General features: G+C 48.4%; 1 protein-coding gene and 1 long non-coding RNA gene across 2 annotated transcripts in view; one reads left to right on the top strand and one right to left on the bottom strand.

Moving 5' to 3' along the window:
- Positions 1 to 275: 275 nt before the first annotated feature.
- Positions 276 to 21480, top strand: part of LOC310661177 — an 860679-nt gene continuing 839474 nt past the window's right edge. The window contains exon 1 of the long non-coding RNA XR_014503814.1: positions 276 to 1717. This is a non-coding gene — a long non-coding RNA (uncharacterized lncRNA). The remainder of the gene's footprint in view (positions 1718 to 21480) is intronic.
- FZD8 (frizzled class receptor 8) lies at positions 4855 to 9159 on the bottom strand. Its single transcript, XM_083406365.1, has one exon. The coding sequence runs from the start codon at positions 7637 to 7639 to the stop codon at positions 5540 to 5542; it is 2100 nt and encodes a 699-aa protein (XP_083262491.1). The 5' UTR covers positions 7640 to 9159; the 3' UTR covers positions 4855 to 5539.

A 21480-nucleotide genomic window follows, 5' to 3' on the forward strand; every position in this document is an offset into this window, starting at 1 on the left:
TTCCCATCATGCCCAGCCAGCAATGGCCAGTGGTCAGGGATAATGGGAGTTCTGGAGCACCGCAGGTTCCCCAAAACTAATCTAAAGAAATCAAAGAGTGGTCAGTGTGTAGGTAGGAAGAGAGTGGTAATTAATATTAGTAGTTGTGATTACAGAACTGTAAGCAAAAGGAAGTGAAATGTTTAAAGGGAAACTGTGGTGTGTGATTTGAAGCCTGTTCTGGTATCTTTCTCAAGTGTCCAGCTCAGTCCTATTGCTTTTTCACTTGAAATTCCCTTCATTCTTTTTATCAAGAGTGCATACTATTTAAATTAGTACAAATAAGTTGTTATTCACAAGCAACCTTTCTGTTCCACTTTGCTTGGGGTTAATTTCCTGTGTGGCCACTAAGTGGCACTGCTCCCTAACTATTCACAGGACGTTTTCTCTACTTTTCTAAATTCATGGTTTCCTCAAAGTCGAATTCAAGAAGAAACCAACTTGACTAATTAGGAAGACTGATCTTGAGAAACATCCACTTTGTAGGGTGTTTATAATTTTATCCAATTTGTTTTAACTGTGAGGAGTTCTCCAATGTGGTCATGAACTTTCACAGCTTTCTACAGATTCCTTCAGGTTTGTTTTTATTTGCACTGCTTTTTAGCCCAATCTGTTCACTGGGGAAAAAGCAGCATTTCTTAAAGGACCAACCAACCACCACCTAGATTTGCAACTAATTACGGGGATTTAAAGAAGCTGTAAAGGGCACTTCACATGTGGAAACACGTGTTGTTGAAATGTGAAATAACCTACAGTCCCTCTGTAGTTCAGCCTGGAGAGCTCAGTTGGTTAGAGCATGGTGCTGATAATGCCAAGGTTGCAGGTTCAATCCCCATATGGGACAACTGCATATTTCTGTATTTTGTGGGGTTGGACTAGATGATCCTCAGGGTCCCTTCCAACTCTACAACTCTATGATTCCACCCTTGGGGCTCCTAAGATTTCAAGTGACTGACCTGTGGTGAGACAAAAATGGCATTTCTTAGTACTATTCCAGCTTATAAGGAAAAGAACAATCCTGCCAACGAATACAACAGTAACAAAGTTTCTCCAGTACCTTTTGCATTCATCCAGCCACTGATCATATACTACAGAGTAAACCCATTGCAGTCAGTGGGCTTAAGCTAGTCAAGTTTATAGATTTCAGTGGGCTTAATCCAAGGATGACTTTACAATACACTATGTCTTATTTCAGCCTGTAAGCCAAAGTGGTGACTACAACTTCCCATCAGCCTTGACCATCAGTCATACTAGCTGGGGCTGATGGGAGTTGGGAGTCCCAAGCATTGGCTACCCCTGCTGTACGTCATTGTATTGCACTGGAGAGACTCTTGAGAGTCCCATGGACTGCATGAAGATCAAACCTATCCATTCTGAACTAAATCAGCCCTGAGTGCTCACTGGAAGAACAGATCCTGAAGCTGAGGCGCCAATACTTTGACCACCTCATGAGAAGAGAAGACTCCCTGGACAAGACCCTGGTGTTGGGAAAGATGGAGGGCACAAGGAGAAGGGGACGACAGAGGACGAGATGGTTGGACAGTGTTCTTGAAGCTACCAGCATGAGTTTGACCAAACTGCGGGAGGCAGTGGAAGACAGGAGTGCCTGGCGTGCTCTGGTTCATGGGGTCACGAAGAGTCGGACATGACTAAACGACTAAACAACAACAACAACAACGTTTCTTGGAAAGAGCACAAGTTGCTCCCCATTTGCTTTTAGTTGCTAGAAAATGCACACTCTAAGCTACTTACTGCTTGGACAAGTCAAAGCAACAGCTTCACTCCTCAACCCCCATCTCACTTTAAAAAAAAAAATTTTAAAAATGCTGACTGGGCTATTTTAACTCAGCAGGTTGTGTTCTGCTTCAGCAGCTGAAATCACATAGGAGCCAAAAAATAAATAAATTAAAAAAACAAACAAAATTCTTTGGACAAAACACATACAGTAAGTTAATTTCCCATCTTAAGTTTTCCCTTATACAGGGAACAATAATCAAATGAGGAAATCCCTGTTTGGGGATTTTTAAAGGAAGGAAAGAGAAATGATGCATCAAACGATGGTAGTTCTGCACTTGCAAGGAATTGATTTGTCAGCGTGGCAGAACTTAGGCGTTGGAACTCCCTGCCTATGGATAATCATTTTACTGAACCTTTTTGGGCACCTACTAGAAACCCTTCTTCTTTAAGCAAACCTACCCAGACACATAATTTAAGTATGTCTTTCATAACACTTATTTTAAAACTCATTTTATTTTTGGGAAAAAATTAGGCTAACTTTCTTTAGCATATGGTCTTATTGGTGAATTTAATGTATATTCTATATTTTATGTAAATCGTTTAGAGGTTTTGATGGCTAAGTAGTATATAAATCCTGTTTAATAAATAATAATGGGTTGCATTCATCTAAGTTTTACTCAGAGAATACCCATTGAAATTAGTCATTAGTTAATTTCAATGGGTCTGCTCAAAGTACAACTGAGTTAAATACTGGTAGCATGGAGGCAAATGTGAAAAATATACCAGGACTACACACTCTCACTCAGTGGTGTCAGGGGACTTATATTGTCACCACACTGGGGGGAAATGGAGTAGACCTTCTTCCCTTTTCACAGTTCTGTTTGCAATTTTGGCCTTAAGCAAAATGGCTGCCTAGCACCAAACAGTCCTGGGACAGTTAAATTTTTGAGGTTTTTTTACTGCTGACATGCCCCCTGATCCATTGAGCATGTATTCTAGAAGATATAACAGAAGCCACAGGCATACAAATATGAAGCAGAATATAGCTTTTTGTGTATTGAAACGTTGGTTATAAAACAAATATTGTAGTGCTAGAATTTCAAGCACTGAAGACTTCCCTTAACACACACACACACACACACACACACACACACAATGTCTGGTTGGTAATAGTTCTCCTCTGGTTCAATTAGTGGCTATAGAGAAGAATTTTGTTCTCTGCAAAAAGAAATGCTTTAAATTGAAGCAATTGTAAGAAGACCACCTGTAGAGTATTCATGGATTACTCTACCTCCCCCCCCCCCACACCTTTATAATACTCTAAAACGTGGGCCTTACTGCCTGCAGTCTGACTAACAATGCTAGGAAAATCTGTTTAAAAGGCTGTTCTCTCCTTTTCCTCTGGTGTTCACAAACTGTTACAAGTCTCCCTTAAAAAAAAAAAAAAAACAACGAAAAAGCAAACCCCACATTCTTTTTAATTGAAGGACTCTGTGGTGGCCAATTGGTCTGCAACAAGAGAATCTGGGCAGGAGGTGGAATTTTTTTGAGAAAAAAGAAAAGAAAGCCACACCACACACTCCTATGCAGTACATTTAGAGAAAAGATCAAAGTTTTTCCCCAATCACAAAAGGAACCAAGATCCTGACAGATTAACCCTATTCATTTAGTTCCTCTTTAAAAGGAGATGTTCCGAGCCACTGGCGTAGACAGGTAAAAAGTTCAGCTTCCCCCAACCCAGGCATTCTGCTAATTCCACCGCCTCTTACCCCAATCAATTAGCTTTAGCCTTGACAAGGACAGTCTCCATCTCCCAGGAGGGAGATATCTATCCCTAAGTGCTTTCCCCCCACTAAAAAAAAATAAAAAATGCTTCTGACAATTCTCAGCTTACTTTTCTTCCCTAAACCAGCTTTAGCAATTCTGCCTCAGCCTGCAGAAGGGGCAGGTGCTGATCACCCCAACAAGCATGGACAAAAACAGGCAAAATGGAGCATGCAGGTCTCTCGCATTCCTAAAGCAACATTCATTGGGCAGAAGTCAAAACAAAGCAGCCAAGAGAGACGAATACCCGGCCCTTGTTTATATTCCTTGTGACAGGGCAGCAAACGGCTGCAAGAGAAATGATGGCCCACAAGGAAGGTCTCGAGTCTCCAGTACATCTGCTCTAAAGGAGACCTGAAAAGTCTCTGGGAGGAAGCAGTTTGGATTATCACTCTGGAATGGTTACCTTTCTCATTTTTTCTCACCATAGTGAGTGTGGAGTTTTGCATCCACCCTGAGGATTTTCTGCTGTTTAAAAAGCAAAGCTCTGAGGCGAAATACCTCAGCTGCCCTTCCCAGCCTGCCTTAGATTTCAGATGGCACTATTTGAAAGCAAACTGCTTGTAGATTGGGAACCCATGTACACTTTTCAGTTAACAAGGCTGCTCCCTGTTGTCAAATCATACTCAGCTCCAGAGTTGGCAATGAATCTTAAGGGAGAGGGAACATGGGTCCTCCAGAGGTTGCTGAATTACAACTCCCATGAGCCCCAGTCAGCATTGCCAGTGGTCAGGAATGATGGGAGATGTAGTCCAACAGCATATGGAGAAGCCATAGGCTCCCTGTCCTTGTCTGTGGGAAACCTTTGGCCCAGCAGAAGTTGCTGAACTACATCCCCCATCAACGCTGGCCATTGGCATGCTTGCTGGGGCTGATGGGAGTTGTAGTTCATTAACAGCTAAAGGACCAAAGGTTTCCCATACCTTTCTGAGAGGAACACTAGTAAAGCACAGGATGGGGAATCGGTGACACTTCAGATGTTGCTGGACTCCAGTTCCCATCATCCCTGAGCAGGCTGGCTGGGGCTGATGGGAGTTGGACAGCAACATCTGGGCTGCCACTGATTCTCCAACCCTGACTTAGACAAGCCCATTTAAATCTTGAAGGTGCAAACCCTAGACCCCTTTAAGCCTCCCATGGTTTTTTCCTAGTCAACTCTGCTCTTAGATGATATGCAAAATTTCACACTTACTCCAGAGTCAACCCACAGGAATAATCAGGGCATTGATAGGGGGATGTTTCCCCTCCCAAACAGATCATTTATCATTATTTTATTGACAAAATAGAATACTCAAATATTTGCTCTTAAGAGGGAGCAGTTGGTGGTAAGCCTCTAAACTTTTTTCTTTTTACAAAAAAAATTTACAGACTGTAAAGCATTTGGGTTATATACATATCTTACACATTTTGTACAAGGTACCAAATAATTATATAAATACATCTTTTAACATAGGAAACCCGTATTTATTTGGGGTGTATAATTAAGACACAACTTGAATGTGTTTAAGGCATCTGCCAGTTTGTTCATTTGATTTTGTTTTTTTTAAAAAAAGAAAGTCATTTTGTTTTTTAAAAAGAAAGTTTCCCAAACCCTGCAGTCCTATCATAGACACCTGCTGCTTTGATGTCACCTTTTGAGTTTGAAAGGAGGAGAAAAAGCAAAGCAGGGGGGACCCCATCCAACAACCAAGAGGACTCCCGCCAGTCCAAGGACAGTCCTTTGCTTTGGGAGGCTGGTGCCTTGAAGTATGGAGCACGTGACTCTAGACAAGGAGTGTAGGAAGGGGGCTGAGGAGGAGCTGGCCTGGCACTTGACAGCCTCCAGCAGCTGTATTCGTCCTGCACCTGGAGAGGCCACTGGGAAGCTTGGGACTGAAGGGGAGGCAGGGAATATAGTCAGCTGCACCCTCTCCCCACCTGTCCCCAAGAACTCCATCTTTTACACCTGGGACAAGGGCATCTGTTTTGGATATGAGACTGAGCTGGCGGTGCCAGACCTCCACGTTAAGCCGGTGCTGACGTCGCTGTACATGGACCCCGCTCCGCCCCCCAGTCCCCCCACCGCAGCGGCAGTCACCATGCCCCCTCCGCCACCGCCAACCACTCCAATGCTCCCTGCCGCCACGGCGGCGGCGGTCCCCTTGCTGGCCCAGCAGCAACGGGTGCAGAGCGCCTTCCAGGACTCCAGAGTCTTCCCGGACCAGACCCACACTCCGGACGTGATGCCAACCACGAGGCACATGAAGTACTTGAGCATAAAGACCGCGTAGTCCGGCCGGCGGGCCTGGTCAGGCTGCTGGTCCCGCAGGCAAGGGCAGTTGTGCGTGGCCTCCCAGCGGGGGCGGTTGTGCTGCTCGTAGAAGAGGCAGGCCACCACGCTGGCGGCCGGGACTGTGTAGAGGACGGTGAAGAGGCCCAAGCGGATCATGAGCTTCTCCAGCTTGTGCGTCTTGGTGGGGCCCCCTTGCTGCTTGATGACGCTGCGGATGCGGAAGAGCGAGACGAAGCCCGCCAGCAGGAACATGGAGCCAATGGCCAGGTATATCAGCAAGGGGGCCAGCACAAAGCCCCGCAAGTTCTCCAGGCTCTGGTTGCCCACGTAGCAGATGCCAGCCACGGGGTCCCCGTCCACCGAGCTGAGAGCCAGCACGGCAATGGACTTGACGCTGGGCAGCAGCCAGGCGGCCAGGTGGAAGTACTGCGCATAGCCCGCTATGGCTTCGTTGCCCCACTTCATGCCAGCCGCCAGGAACCAGGTGAGCGACAGGATGACCCACCAGATGGAGCTGGCCATGCCAAAGAAGTACACCAGCAGGAAGACCACTGTGCACAGGGCAGGGCCAGTGCTCTCATAGCGCACGTGCTCCGCCACGGCTAGTTCCGGCTGCAGCTCCGCAGCGCCCCCTGCCGCCCCGCGCCCTCCGACTGCCGCGGCTGCTCCTGCAGCGCCCCCTCCGGCACCCGCCGGCACTGCACCCGCCGCCGCGCCGCCGCTGCAAGCCACTTTCTCGTGGCCGGCGACGAGGCGCACCAGGTAGCCCAAGGAGACGAAGAGGTAGCAGGCGGCCAGGAAGATGATGGGCCGCTCGGGGTACTTGAAGCGCTCCATGTCGATGAGGAAGGTGGAGACGGTGGCGAAAGTGGAGATGAAGCACAGGATGGACCACAAGCCGATCCAGAAGGCGGTGAAGGCGCGCTCGTCGGGGCTGAAGTAGGGGTTGTGGCAGGGCAGCGCGCAGTTGGCGATCTGGCCGGTCTTGACGCGGTTGTAGAGCGGGTGGCGCTCGCTGGACACGGAGACCATGGGCGCGCGGCACTGGCAGCCCGGCTCGCAGGGCGCCGGAGGCCGGGCCTTGCGCAGGGGCGGCTCGGCGGGCGGCGGCAGCGGCGGCGGAGGGACGGCTGCGCCGGGGATCCTGGCGCCGCCGCCGGCGGGCTTGCGGTGCGGCGGCTTGGGCTGCGGGGGCGGCGGCGCGGCGGTGGCGAGCTCGGTGCGGTTGTAGTCCATGCAGAGCGTGTCCTGGTTGCCCTGCTCGGGCAGGCGGTCGCAGCGCATGCGGTCGGGCCAGGCGAAGCCGTACTGGCGCATGAGGGGCGCGCAGCCGGCCTTGGCCCGCTCGCACACGCTGCGGCACGGCGGCAGCGGCTTCTTGTAGTCGTCCAGGCAGATGGGCGTGTACATGCTGCACAGGAAGAAGCGCAGGTCCGCCGAGCACTGGATCTCCACCAGGGGCCAGAACTGGTGCACCTCCAGCCCCGCCTCGTCCTGCGTGTCGTGGTTGAACTGGTTGGGCATGTACGTGTAGTTGTAGCCGATGCCTTTGCACAGGGGCACCGTGATCTCCTGGCAAGACAGCTCCTTGGCCGACGACGCCGACGCGGACGATGAAGACGCCGAAGAGGACGACGACGAGGCGGCTGCGGCGGCGGCTGCAGCCGCGGCAGCAGAAGCGGCGCAGCTAGAGCGCGGCAGCCCCGGCCACCAAGCCGGCAGCAAGAGCGGGAGGAAAGCCACGGCCAACAGGTAACTGCGCTCCATGCTCGGCCCGGAGCGGCGGCGGTGGCGGCAGCGCGTCCAGGCAGACTCCTCGGGCGCCGAACTAGCCAGCCACGCCGGTCCTCCTGCTGCTGCTGCTGCCGCTGCCAAGCCGATCTCCTCCGCCGCCGCTGCTCCGGGCGCCACCTCTCCAAGCTCCAGCTCGCCTCGCCGCCTCCTTCCCGCGAAGCAAGTGCGCCCTCTGGCCCGGCAGAAGCGGCGGCTCGGGGGATCCCCCGCCGCTTTGGGGCGCCTCCTGCTTCTTCCCTTCTCGGCTCAGTCCGCTTCCCGCCGTCTCGCGTTCATCTCTTCCCGGCTCGGCTTTGTCGCGAGGACTGGCTCGGCTGCTGCTGCTCGCTTCCCGCAACTTTCCCCCAGCCGTGCAGTGTCAAGATGGCTGAGGAGCCCCGAAAGCTGCGGCGGCGTTCAGCGCGCTCTCCGCGCTTCCCGGGAGATCGCCGGTCCCCCTGCGCCCAGCGAGTCGCCTTCCCGATCCCTGAGCAGCTGCGGGAGACTTGCAGCGCTCGCTCGCTCGCTCCCGAAGAAGCGCTGCCACCTGAGAAAGAGAGAGAGGCTCGCGGAGTGGCAGTGGCGGCGGCAGCAGCAGCCCCGCCAGTCCCTTTGGCACAACTTCTCGCTCGCTCCAGCTCCAGCAGCGCCAATCCGGTGGCCGCGCTCTCAGGGATATTTATAGAGGAGGATGCCAGGCCCCGCCTCGCCTGTCCGAGCTACCTATCACGAGGGCTCCGGGCGGGGAACGGGGACCCCGACCCAGCAGGCTCGCTTAAGGTGGAGCGGCTTTCGCACCGGGGTGGGAAGGCGACTGCCGCTGCTGGCCCTTTAAGGCCCTGGGCTCGCTGTCGGTTCCTCGGTGTTTTTTTCTTTTAAAAAAGTGTAAATGTCCCGCTTTAACGCTTTGGCAGGTAAGTTGCATAAAAAAGGGATTCTGCTCCAAACAACACCCAAACTAAACACCCGTTCCCAGTCCTATAGTGGCTAGTATTCAATGCACATATAATAAAAATGAAGATTTCTTCCCCAGACGTTCTGTGTTACATTGTTAGTGGGGCTTATAAAAACACTTTCCCAGGCTTGAAATGCTTGAGCTCAGCGGGGGCGCATGCAACAGCGTTTCCTTTTAGTTAACAAACAGTGTTGCAAACAGGTGTCCTGTGTGTCTTCGTGCAAATTCTGCAACCGAGGCGCTCCCTTGGGAATATTATGGGAATGGGATGAGGCGCTGCTTCAAATGGCATCTATCTAGCTGAAGCGGCTAATGGTAGCAACTGCTGCTGCTGGATTTGCTATGTAGATTTCACTGGGATGTGGAGCACCATTACGTTTTGGTCTGGGTGGGTTGGCAGCAGGTGGCACCAGTTTATTCATTGCCTTCCCTGCCAGGTTCAGAAAATATTCATTCTTCAGGCAGTTTCTCTCCCTCTCCCTTCAAATCTTGGCAGTCACCTTTTATATTATGTGTTTATTTAATATGGACTTGCCTATCCCACTCAAAGGGACATGGGTGGCGCTGTGGTCTAAACCACTGAGCCTCTTGGGCTTGCCAAACAAAAGTTCGGCGGTTTGATTCCCCGCGATGGGGTGAGCTCCTGTTGTTTGGTCCCAGCTCCTGCCAACCTAGCAATTCGAAAGCATGCCAAAAAGTGCAAGTAGATAAATAGGTACCACTCCAGTGGGAAGGTAAATGGCATTTCTGTGCACTGCTCTGGTTTCGCCAGAAGTGGCATAGTCATGGTGGCCACATGACCTGGAAAAACTGTCTGTGGACAAATGTTGGCTCCCTCGGCCAGTAAAGCGAGATGAGCACCACAACCCCAGAGTTATTCACGACTGGACTCAACTGTTAGGGGTCCTTTACCTTTTTTAAAAAATCCCACTCCATCCCTATACCAGAACTGGGGAATCTTCTTCATCCCCATCTCTATAAACATGAGGCTTTTAATCTCAGGGTTGTGGATTCGAGCCCCACATTGCAAGGGGTTGGACCAGATGACCCTTGTGGTCCCTTCCAACTCTACAATTCTATGATTCTATACACAGCCCTGGAGGCTCCATTGCCCAGGAGACTAGTTTCTACACATGTCGCTCTGTATCCTCCATCCAAGGCAGGCAAGAGGCATCATCAGAGTTAAAGGACACTTTCCAGCCAGGCAAAACCACCTGGGGGGGGGGCAAAGTGCAGAGCTAGTGAAGGGGTGGTGCCTGGGGAGAGTCCAGCGGGCCAGACAGAGAGGTATGGAAGGTCACATTCACCTCCTGGGCCTGCGATGCCTTACCCCTGGACCTCTGCAAAAACTCCTCTTCCTACGCTCCTTAGCTAATCACACCATTTCCACTGTCACAGTTTGGGCTCTGGGCTTAATGGTCTTCCAACTCTTCTCTGGGTGGCAATGTGTGTTGGTTCTCTCATTTCAAAAGTTGGCAAGCCAGCCAGTTCTATTGTGCTTAGGTATTATCCTGCCTGACCCACTGAGTTGGAGGCCCTGGTCTTTGGCCCCAAAGTCCTACCCTGGCAGCACCACTGATAGCTAAACCTAAGTGCGTGTGACTCTGCATTCTGACTCTGTCTCTTCTTGCATCCATCCTCTTGTCTCTCCTGGTCTGAATTTTGGATTGTAAGCTTATTGGGGCAGAGACCCTGATTTTGATGTTAAGTGTTTTATTCATTAATGGCATAGCATCTTTTTGCTATGTCAATTTCCTTCAGAGGCCAGGAAGCAACAATATAGGAAGTGTGTTGTTTAGTATGTGTACTAAGCAAATTGTGCACTTAACAAGTTTGAAATGGGATTTACTTTTGCTTAATGGGTTTATCATGCAGGCGCAAGGGATCTCATGTGCTCCCATGATAAGCCCATTAAGCAGACACAAATCCCATCTATTTTGATGGCACTTATCTTCCACTACAGATAATGTTTTGCAAGTGTGCTTAAATGGACCCCCCACTTCTCAACTTTTTCTACATTTGCTTCCCTGCTGACCCACCACTCATCTGCCTAACCGATGAGTAAGCAGAGAACATTGCGCACAGAGATGTGTCTCCCATTGCTGCACTGAATAACTGAGGGAAAAGCTTGCTAAAATAACTTTCAGCAGGAGTGCTGCCCTTTTCTTCTCCTTACCTCCATACTCTTGCCGGCTTTCAGTCTCGCTCACCAGTGAGCTTAGGGTTTGACAGCTGCTCCATCCAGATAGGGGCAGGGGAAGAACAGCAAGAGGGACTTAACAAGACCTGTCTGCCTGCTTGCCCCAGGCAGTGAGCCAAAGCCCAGGAACTATGAAGCTCCTTATTTCAGCAGCTGCAAAATGGTTCTGCTCAGAGTCTCAAACACAGAGGGAAGTTGCATGGGAAGGTAGGTGCCTTGTACCAAGTCAGGCCAACAGTTCATCAAGCTCAGTACAGTCTAGGGCAGGGGTCTGCAACCCGCGGCTCCGGAGCCGCATGTGGCTCTTTTACACGTTTGCCGCGGCTCCGGGGCGGATACTAGCGAGGGGAGGAGGCGCATTGTGCGCCCCGACACTCCCCACTGTGGCGGGCGCTGTACTGGCTGTGACATCGCATGGGGGCGGTGCGTGCATTAGTCACACACCATCCCGACGTCACCTTCCCGCCCGCCCGCTACATTGTAAGGGGCATGTATGCTGGTCACTGCATTGAAAGGGGGCATGTACGCTGGTCACTGTTTTGAAGGGGAGTGAAGAACACACACACACAAAAAGGTAACTTGTTAATTTAACGTTTATTTCTATGAGGAGGAGAAATTCTGAGGGGCCAAAGAAAGAAATAATAATAAAAAGTGACAAAAAAGTTATTTTTATAATGACGAGTTTTGCGGATCCCAGTTTTTTTTCCTTTGGAAACGGGTCCAAGTGGCTCTTTTTGTCTTAAAGGTTGCAGACCCCTGGCCTAGGGTTTCAGACAGTGAACATCCCCAGTTCTGCCTGGAGATGCTGTGGCCTGAATCTAGGACCTCCTGTGTCCAAAGCAGATGTCCCACCACTGAGCTATGGCCCTTCCATACAAGGGCACTTTTAGGATGAATTGACCATCTTCTGGCCACTGGCAGCAGCAGATCATACATGGAGTCGCACTGCACACTTTGACAACTCTGGAAGTAAAACATATCATTCATTCATTCATTCATTCATTCATTAATAAATAAATGGGAGCTCTTAGATTAGACCACTAGTCTTATCTACCTTGGTTCTGACTGACAGTAGCTTTCCGGGATCTTGGGAAAGCTTTTTTTCTAGTCCAGCCCCCTGAGATCTATTTTAATCCAAGAAATGAGATGTGGAACATTGGACCATTGAACATACTCCAGCATAGAGCTTTGGACTGGTTCCTTCAGTGTGAATAGAAGGGAGCCTGCAGAGCTGGCAAGGGTTAGGCAAATTCCACGTCGGGCCCCATTAGGAAAGGGGTCAAGAAGATCAAATGCCAATATTGTCACAAGTCTACAGTGCAGCCACACTGGGAATACTGCCGTTCTGGTTGCCACACCTCAACAAGGATATAATGGAGCTGGGAAAGGGCCACCGAAATCATCAAAGGGATGGAGAAACATCTGGGGCTTTGCAGCTTAGAGAAAAGATGAGTAAGGGGTGCATGAAAGAGGTGTGTAAAATTGGGCATGGCATGAACAAGTGGCTGGCCCATCATGTTACTATGTCCTTGGGTCATCCAATGTAGATAAATGTTGAGAGACTGAAAATACGTTGTCCTATGCCATAGTTAATGGAGGGAATTGCAAGCTGTACTGGTGGCCACGAGCCTGGATGGCTTTAAAGGGGGAATTAAACAAATTCATGGCCACCAACAGCTACATGATTGTTATATATTAAATCCGGGATCAGAGAGAGGATGCTCCGACTGCTGGGAACCATGAGCAGGAGAGTGTTATTGCAGTCATGTGCTACTTGTGGGCTTCCCATGGGATTCTCATTGGTCTCTGGGAGAAGCATGCTTGACTTGATGAGCCTTTGCTCTGGTGCCATGGAGCTTGTGGGACGAGGATATATAACCCCCCAATGCAGAGGCCCGTATTCTAAATATATTTTGCATACACCATGAGGACTAGAAACTGAATTTTTACATCCCCTCCATTTTATCACATGAGTGCTACATGTGATGGGTCCATGGTGTGGAAGAGCTGATGGATGCTCCTGATCTGAAGTGACCCAGTGAAAACACAGTCAAAGGAAGAACAAATATTCATCCTCAGAGCTACCTCCTCTCTGGCACAAACAGATGCACATGGTCAGATTGCAGCAGAGTGCATGAACAAACCTAGAAGAAGAATAAAAATGTGGCTTTGCACACTTAATGGGTTGCTATTCAAATTAATTTTAGTAGGGGTGTGTGTGTTTTAAGAGGGGATCCATAACTAGGAGCATAGTGACAGAAAGCTTGCGTGCCAATGGAGGAAGTATTTGCCTTCAGAATTTTTACACAGGTTGAGCACATGATTAAGGGTGCAATCCAACCCCACCTTTGGCAAATAAATGAAATAAAAATTGGAAGCAAAGTATCACAAATGGAAGGGTTAAATGCTGAGTAACAGGTTAGATACTGAAACCCCAAGATAATAATTGTCTTAGCCATTAAAAGAGGAGTGGGATCACAACACCTTTCAGCCCCAGCCAGCATGTGCAATGGTCAGAGATTATGGGAACTGCAGTTCAGAAATATTTAAAAAAGGCCACCTACCACCCCCACTTTAAAAATAGCCCCAACACACATTAAGCCCAAATGGTGGCCTTAGGTTCCTTTGGGCATCATTTCCAGAGTCCTGAAAGAGAAGAGCTTTGCTGTCTGTCTGTCTCTCACATGCAGATCTGGATCCAGACATGTAGAGGCCTCAAGCATTGAAAAGTGTATGGCCCTCGACCTTTTGCAATTCAAAGTAAAAGCAATAATATGCCGTGAAAGAAAAAATTAAAATAAAACACGGATTTATAACAGGAGCTGATTTTCCCACATTATTTCCATCTGGGTTAGTAGGACGCCTCCTGGTTTAGGTGGGATCATAGAATCATAGGATTGCAAAGTTTGGAAGGGACCACAAGGGACATCTAGTCCAGCCGCCTGCAATGCAGGACTCTTTTGCTCAAAGTGGGGCTCAAACCCACGACTTTGAGATTAAGAGTCTTTACAGCAGAGAAAAGCAGGTAGAGCGTGCAGTGGAGTTCTGATTCCACCCCACGCCCCAGAAATGCCACGTTTCATGTTTGTTTTGGGGTTTTTTTTTTAAATGTCAAATCCTTTTAAAGAAATCCTCACGGGGGTGGGGCATGGTGCCCCTGCTTTGCTGCTGTCCCCCAAGCGCGCAAATGGTGAGCCTGTTGGGCGACCCCGCGCTGCCCCCCTCCACCTGTTGCAGCCACGGGCCTCTCCATCCTCGCCAGCCACCTTAAGCGAGGAGGCGGCCGGGGAAAGAGGAGGCGGCTGAGGCGGAGAAAGAGACGGGGAGGGGGGGGCGCCGGGCGGCGCTCAGGCAGCCTGGCAGGTTCATTTGCGCCTGTTCGGCCGTCCCAGGGGGTTGTCTTTCCTTTTCCGACGGAGTGTTTATTTTTTAATTGATCTGCTGTTTCATTTAGCGCTGGTGTGGAGCTCACGCTGGGGCCGTAATTGCTGCCGTCTCGGGAACGAGCGCTCCGCTGAGCCCAAGAGGGTGGCGAAGGAGGGACAGCAGTAGCAGCAGCAGCAGGAGGAGGAGTCGCCTTTTCTTGGGGGGGGGCGGAGTTGGTTCGTCGGAAACGAAAAGTGGAAAGGCTGGAAGAAGAGGAGAGAGGGAGAAACTTTCCAGCCGCTGCAGATTGCTTTTCGCCTTGCACGGAGGGAACCACGTGGAGCAAAGTAGCCGGACGCCCCGTCGAGGACGCAACTTTGGGGCTATGCGTGTATGGAAGGGGCGCATTCCTTCGCTGGGCTAGGCACATTTTCTGGGGAGCAAGATCCGCTGTTAAATCCTAGCTCCCATTCTGGGAAACCTCGAACATTAAGGGTTCAGTGCACCACTCGGTTTCCAGTCCTCCTTCAGTCCGGGTGGACTCGCAATTTCTTTGCGCGCTTATGCTAGTCCCTGTGGGTCTCGCCATGCCCACGACTGGGTAGTTATTTACCGTGGTGTAAAGCACAACTTGCCCACGATCTGGCGGCATGAAACGTCTACCCTCACACAGAGAAGACCGTTTAAGCGTTAATGATCTATGTAAAAAACAAAACAAAACCCCTATCATGCAAAACTGCCTGAATTTGCAACGATTTCATCAGAGTGTTCACTTGTGTTCGTCTTTAGCCTTAGTGCATCTTGAACAATCGTATTACTTCTAAGGAGCCACGTTGCCCTAAGCACACGAGCCCCTTTGAGTTTAATTAAACTTGCTTCCAAGTAAGAGGGCTCAGTGCTGAGCTGTTCAAGAATGGCTCGATTTGAAATGCCTTTGCGACTTCGATAGGCTGCTAAGCAGAAGCAAGCCCTCTTTTAAGTTCAGCGGGGCTTGCTCCCAGGTAAGTAAGTACAGGATTGCAGCCTAAATGGCTTAGGTTTGGCTGAACTGTGCCTGGAGTTTATTGTGGGCAATATTTTGTCACCTTTCTCCCCCTGCTGCAATGCATTTTTTTTTAAAAAAACAAAACCCACACACATTATCTCTCACACCCGAATAGTAACTTCTAAAACTTCTTATGGAGTATGCTTCAGATATGATTATATACACATATAAGTGCCTGCTAAGCTATATAATATAACTCATACACATAGATCGTCCCCAAATAATCTTGGTGCCCTGGAGGTGTCAGACCAGAAGCCCTGTTAATGTATTTTATGAATGGGAACCAGATGTTCATAATGTCATACTGCAACACACCACTAATCAGCCTGCTCTGTTGAGTCAATTTCCTCTGCTGAGAGACCAGCTCCATCAGGCTCCTCCTTCGACTATCATCTAGCGCTGGGCTGTCCAACAGGTCAATTGCAGTCTCTTGGAAGTTGGACAGCCCTGATCTATCCTATCCATTCCATCAGGCTACAGGAGATTGAGAGAAAGAGGGCTGTGGGGCCCCTCCATTAGCCCTGATGAAATACAAGCAGCCTTTAGCCTTGAGCAATCCTTGCCCCAACTCCTGCTGCTCAGTACAAATTCTTTGTATCTAAGAATTAGCATCTTGCTTTTTTCCTCCTCCCTTCCAGTCCCTTTTCCTTTTGTGCTGTACATCATAGATTGTGAGACTGAGAACAGGGACTGTATTTTCACTGATATGTTCAAGTTTCCTTGGGGGCCTTTTTCATCTGAAGAGTGGGATAAAAATACCTAAAAATATTAATATAACTTTAAAAATCCCTGGTACTGCTTTTTCTGGACCACTTTTGAACTGTAAAACACATGGACAGGGAGGGCGACTCCTGCATTACTTCTGTATCTTTATAGTCCCAGGAGTCTTTCTCCATCCTGTTCTGAGCTTTGGGCTCCCAGCTGTGATTTCTGTGCCATTGAGAGGCCTTGTGTAATCACAGTGACTGAGCAGCCACTAGCCTCATATCAGAATTCTCTTAAGTGGAAATGGAACCCATGCTCTGAAATACACTGGGAAATTAGGATGGGGCAAACAATTTGTTCTTATAGGTACTGCCTTTAGACTTCTATTTTATTCATCCAGGCTTTTTAAGCTGGATGCTATTGCATGCTAGCTTCAATAATGGATTTAATGCATTTTCTTTACCTGCAATAGGGGATATGCGTGTATACAACCTTGAGTTCCTTGGAGGAAAAGTGGGATATAAATTCTATCATCTATCTATCTATCTATCTATCTATCTATCTATCATCTATCTATCTATCATCTATCTATCTACATCTATCTATCATCTATCTATCTATCATCTATCTATCTATCTATCTATCTATCATCTATCTATCTATCATCTATCTATCATCTATCTCTATCTATCATCTATCTATCTATCTATCTATCTATCTATCTATCTATCATCTTCTATCTATATCTATCATCTATCTATCTATCATCTATCTATCTACATCTATCTATCATCTATCTATCATCTATCTATCTATCTATCTATCTATCTATCTATCTATCATCTATCTATCTATCTATCTATCATCTATCTATCTATCATCTATCTATCATCTATCTCTATCTATCATCTATCTATCTATCTATCTATCTATCTATCTATCTATCTATCATCTATCTATCTATCATCTATCTATCATCTATCATCTATCATCCATCATCCATCATCTATCATCTATCATCTATCTATCATCTATCTATCTATCTATCTATCTATCTATCTATCTATCATCTATCTATCTACCTATCATTTTATCTTTTTAAATTGATGGGTGGTTTATAAATAACCTAAGTAAATAAATAAATGGTCATGGCTGCTGAGGTTGGGTTGAGTTTGCACTCGGGCCCCAAAGGCCCACCTACCTTGAAAGTGTGTTTGTGTTTCAGGAATGGGATGGTGGGTAACCTGCCGTGGTGTTCTTGGCAATCAAGGTTGAAGGGCCACTGCCCTTTGTACTTCCAGCTCGCTCAGCAGGTCATCCTGCAGTTCTGTTTTCCAGCCTCCGCTGAGTGGTACCTATCTGATGGGCCCCAGATTCAGGAATAAGTATTTGAGAGCAGATGCCCAGCCAGAACAACCACACATGAGCCCAAAGGCAGAAGAAGAAGAAGACACACCTGTTCTCCGGTAGCATCATCTAGAGATAGAACCCAACTTTGCACCCCTCATGGGTAAGCAAATCAACATGGTGCCCTCCAGATATGACTGGACATCAACTCCAGTCAGCCCCAGTCAGCATGGCCAAAGGTTGGAGATGACCAGTGTTCAAAATTAGCCAGGCACCAGGCATGTTTCGTTTCTGGTGCGGGTCCAGTTGCAGCCATGAAGAGCTGATTTGAGGCAAGGTTCTGGCTGGCCCCTCCAGCTTTCCTAAGCAGGTAAACAGAAGATCTTATTCATTGCATTTATATCCCACCATTTTGTGTGTCGAGACCCCGCAGCCACCCCCTCGGAAATAACTCACACAAGGACACGGATATTAGGTTTATGTTATTGGGCAAATTTTGGCCACAACTTTATTGAAATTACAGAATGTGAGTGGTATTGGCTTCGGCATTGATTGGACCTCACTATATCTGACTCCTGCCCATTGTGCAGGAAGTCCAGTAAGGGTAAGCCACCGGTAGGGGGAGCCCTGATGGAGGAAGCGAGCCAAAGAGGAAGTCCTCTGGCTCGCTCCTCAGTTTAAACGGCCTCGGCCATGCCCCCCCAGCCAGCAGATTGGCTGGCCAGGCTCTGATGTGGCCAGGATTCTCCAGGCAACGGGGGGGGGGGGGGGGACAAAGTCCCCCGCCCCTGGTGGGGAGTGGGTGGCCACGCGGTCCACCGCAACTCCTCCCCACTGGGAAGTGGAGCTGATTTCTCCAAGGAGTACAGTGGTACCTCGGGTTACATACGCTTCAAGTTACATATGCTTCAGGTTACAGACTCCGCTAACCCAGAAATAGTATCTTGGGTTAAGAACCTTGCTTCAGGATGAAAACAGAAATTGTGCGGCGGTGGCGTGGCAGCAGCTGGAGGCCCCATTAGCTAAAGTGGTGCTTCAGGTTAAGAATGGACCTCCGGAACGAGTTTAGTACTTAACCAGAGGTACCACTGTACATGGTTTACTCCCTCCTCAATCCCTACAATGACCCTGTGGGGTAGGTTAAGACAGTGGCGTAGTGTGGGGGGTGCAGGGGGGGGGGGCCGGCCGCACCGGGCGCAACATGGGGGGGGGGTGCTCGCACTCGCAGCTCTCTGCCCCTACCTGGCTCACTCATTCTCTCTTTCACTGCAGTGCTGGCTGTGCGAATCCGATCCGAGCCGCCGGGTCGCCGCCCACTGTGTGTGTGTGGGGGGGTGCCAGGCGTGCGGTGTGGTGCGGAGAGAGAGCGAGGGACTATCTGGGGGAGGGAAAGTGCAGCGGGGGGGGCACAAATTACTTGTCTTGCCCCGGGTGCTGACAACCCATGCTACGCCACTGGGTTAAGAGGCTGTGGCTGGCCCAAGGTCACCCAGTGAGCTTCATGTCTCCCAGGTGTGCCTAGACTAGAGCAAAAATATTTCTCAAGGGGCAGTTTGTGTTGCATCCAGGGTGGCGGGGAATAACTTTTATGAAAGATAATGCAGCCAAGGAAGGCACTTTGAGTGCTATCCACAGAATCGTCAGCTAGCTAATCAGACTGATTATTCCGAGTCAGTAAAAATAAAATGTTTTGTTTATTTATTTCATAAAATTATGTGCTGCTTGAATGTAAGAAATCCTCCAGTGTGTACAGTAATGGCCCATGATAGGTCACCATTGACGCTTTCTACAGATGGGGAATGGAGACTGAAGTCAGCAGATATCAGTGCAATCTATAAAGTATACAAAGGAATTACAGCTTGATTACTTAAAGAATAGTGCTGCAAAGGTGGAAATTAATGCAGCTACCAGCAGTGGTGCCTGATTGTGAGTTAGGTGTGGCTTGTTACAAAGGGCTCTTCTGCTCTCTTCTCCCTTGCTTGCATAGTATCTAATAAGTGATAATGTTGACACTGCTTTACTGGTAAAATCTCATTGCTGAGTATGTTTGCTCTGCCCAGTGGTGTTAAATGATAAGACACGAGATGAAGAGTAGGCCAACTCTGCCCAGTAATTGCTCCCTGGAGCTATCAGCAGTGGGATCCAAACTTCTTAAGGAGAAGGGGGTGAAGGGGGTGGGGTGGAGGAGGAAAGTCTAATACACGTCCAGCCTTAGGAACAAAAGCAGATGGGTAGCTTCTGCAAATAGCAGCTGATTCTTTGCAAATGAAAAGTTAGCTAGCTAACAAGCATTTAAGTAGAGGAAGTGTCCTATTAAGGAAGAGTCAGAGTTAAGTGCTACACTTTTACACAAGTTTTCTTAGGTACTGGATGTGAAAAATGCTGCTGCCTATGAAATATTCACATTTCAGAGAGTTTTGTTTTTTTAAGATAGAACTTGGGAAACGAGCCAAGGTTTAACAAATCTAGTTCTTTGTCTCATGGTTTGCCAGTTATGATAATTGGTTAACTGTAAAGAGTAAATTGTGGGTTTTAACTGATAATTTACGTTGTAAGATGGAAAAAGGAGAGTTAAGTGCTAGTAGCGTTGTTGCTACTCCTTTGGTATTTGTTAAAATTCAAGCAAGAAGTTCTAACATTGCCACCCCCAAAAATAATTTAATCTGCATTGATTGGAAAAACCCCACCTCTTCAAGAAACCTGTTCTATTTTCAATGGCTAACCAAGTAGGTCTCATTCAAATGTGCCTACAATCTTGTTTGGTTGGCGTTCAGGTTAGACTACTGTATTATGCCTCAGGTGGGGCTGCCTTCAAAGACTGCTTAGGAACTACTGCTGGTTCTGGTGGCGCCCATGGGGTACTGGTGGGGTGGAAAGCAGGGAGTCCAAACAGTAGGTGGAGCCAGAGCCAATAATACACAGAGCCAACTAATTCTAGCTTTGTCCCCATCCTCTCTGCTGAGTTCTTACAAGGGCAACCATGGCAAGGAGCTTGTTGTTGTTTAGTCGTTTAGTCGTGTCCGACTCTTCATGACCCCATGGTCACGCCAGGCATTTCTGTCTTCCATTGCCTCCCACAGTTTAGTCAAACTCATGCTGGTAGCTTCGAGAACACTATCCAACCATCTCGTCCTCTGTTGTCCCCTTCTCCTTGTGCCCTCCATCTTTCCCAACATCAGGGTCTTTTCCAGGGAGTCTTCTCTTCTCATGAGGTGGCCAAAGTATTGGAGCCTCAGCTTCAGGATCTGTCCTTCCAGTGAGCACTCAGGGCTGATTTCCTTCAGAATGGAGAGGTTTGATCTTCTTGCAGTCCATGGGACTCTCAAGAGTCTCCTTCAGCACCATAATTCAAAAGCATCAATTCTTTGGCGATCAGCCTTCTTTATGGTCCAGCTTTCACTTCCATACATCACTACTGGGAAAACCATAGCTTTTACTATACGGACCTTTGTTGGCAAGGTGATGTCTCTACTTTTTAAGATGCTGTCTAGGTTTGTCATTGCTTTTCTCCCAAGAAGCAGGCGTCTCTTAATTTTGTGGCTGCTGTCACCATCTGCAGTGATCATGGAGCCCAAGAAAGTAAAATCTCTCACTGCCTCCATCCTTCCCCTTCTATTTGCTAGGAGGTGATGGGACCAGTGGCCATGATCTTTTTTTTTTTGATGTTGAGTTTCAAACGATATTTGGCACTCTCCTCTTTCACCCTCATTAAAAGGTTCTTTAATTCCTCCTCACTTTCTGCCATCAAGGTTGTGTCATCTGCATATCTGAGGTTGTTGATATTACTTCCGGCAATCTTAATTCCAGCTAGGGATTCATCCAGCCCAGCCTTTCACATGATGAATTCTGCATATAAGTTAAATAAGCAGGGAAATGGCAAGGTTAAATGGCAAGGAGCTACTAGGCCACAATTTAATTGAGTTGCATCGCTGGTGGGGTGGATACAGGCCACAACCCCATCTGCACTATACATTTAAAGCTGTGTTACTCCACTTTAAACAGCTGTGGCTTCCCCCCAAGAATCCTGGGAGTTGTAGTTTGTTAAGGGCTCTGAGAGTTGTTAGGAGACCACTATTCTCCGCCCAGAGCTACAATTCTCTAATTGCTGCAACAGTCAATCCTTCTTCGCAAGGAGCTCTGTGAACAGTAGCTCTGCGAAAGGAGTCTCCTAATAATGCTCAATGGCCTTAACAAACTACATTTCCCAGGATTCTTTG

Source organism: Podarcis tiliguerta, assembly GCF_965153285.1.
Source record: "Podarcis tiliguerta genome assembly, chromosome: 12".
NCBI classification, from domain to species: domain Eukaryota; kingdom Metazoa; phylum Chordata; class Lepidosauria; order Squamata; family Lacertidae; genus Podarcis; species Podarcis tiliguerta.

Excerpts from the sequence above, each read along its gene's own strand:
- FZD8 (XM_083406365.1), bottom strand. The coding sequence starts at position 7,639 with ATGGAGCGCAGTTACCTGTTGGCCGTGGCTTTCCTCCCGCTCTTGCTG.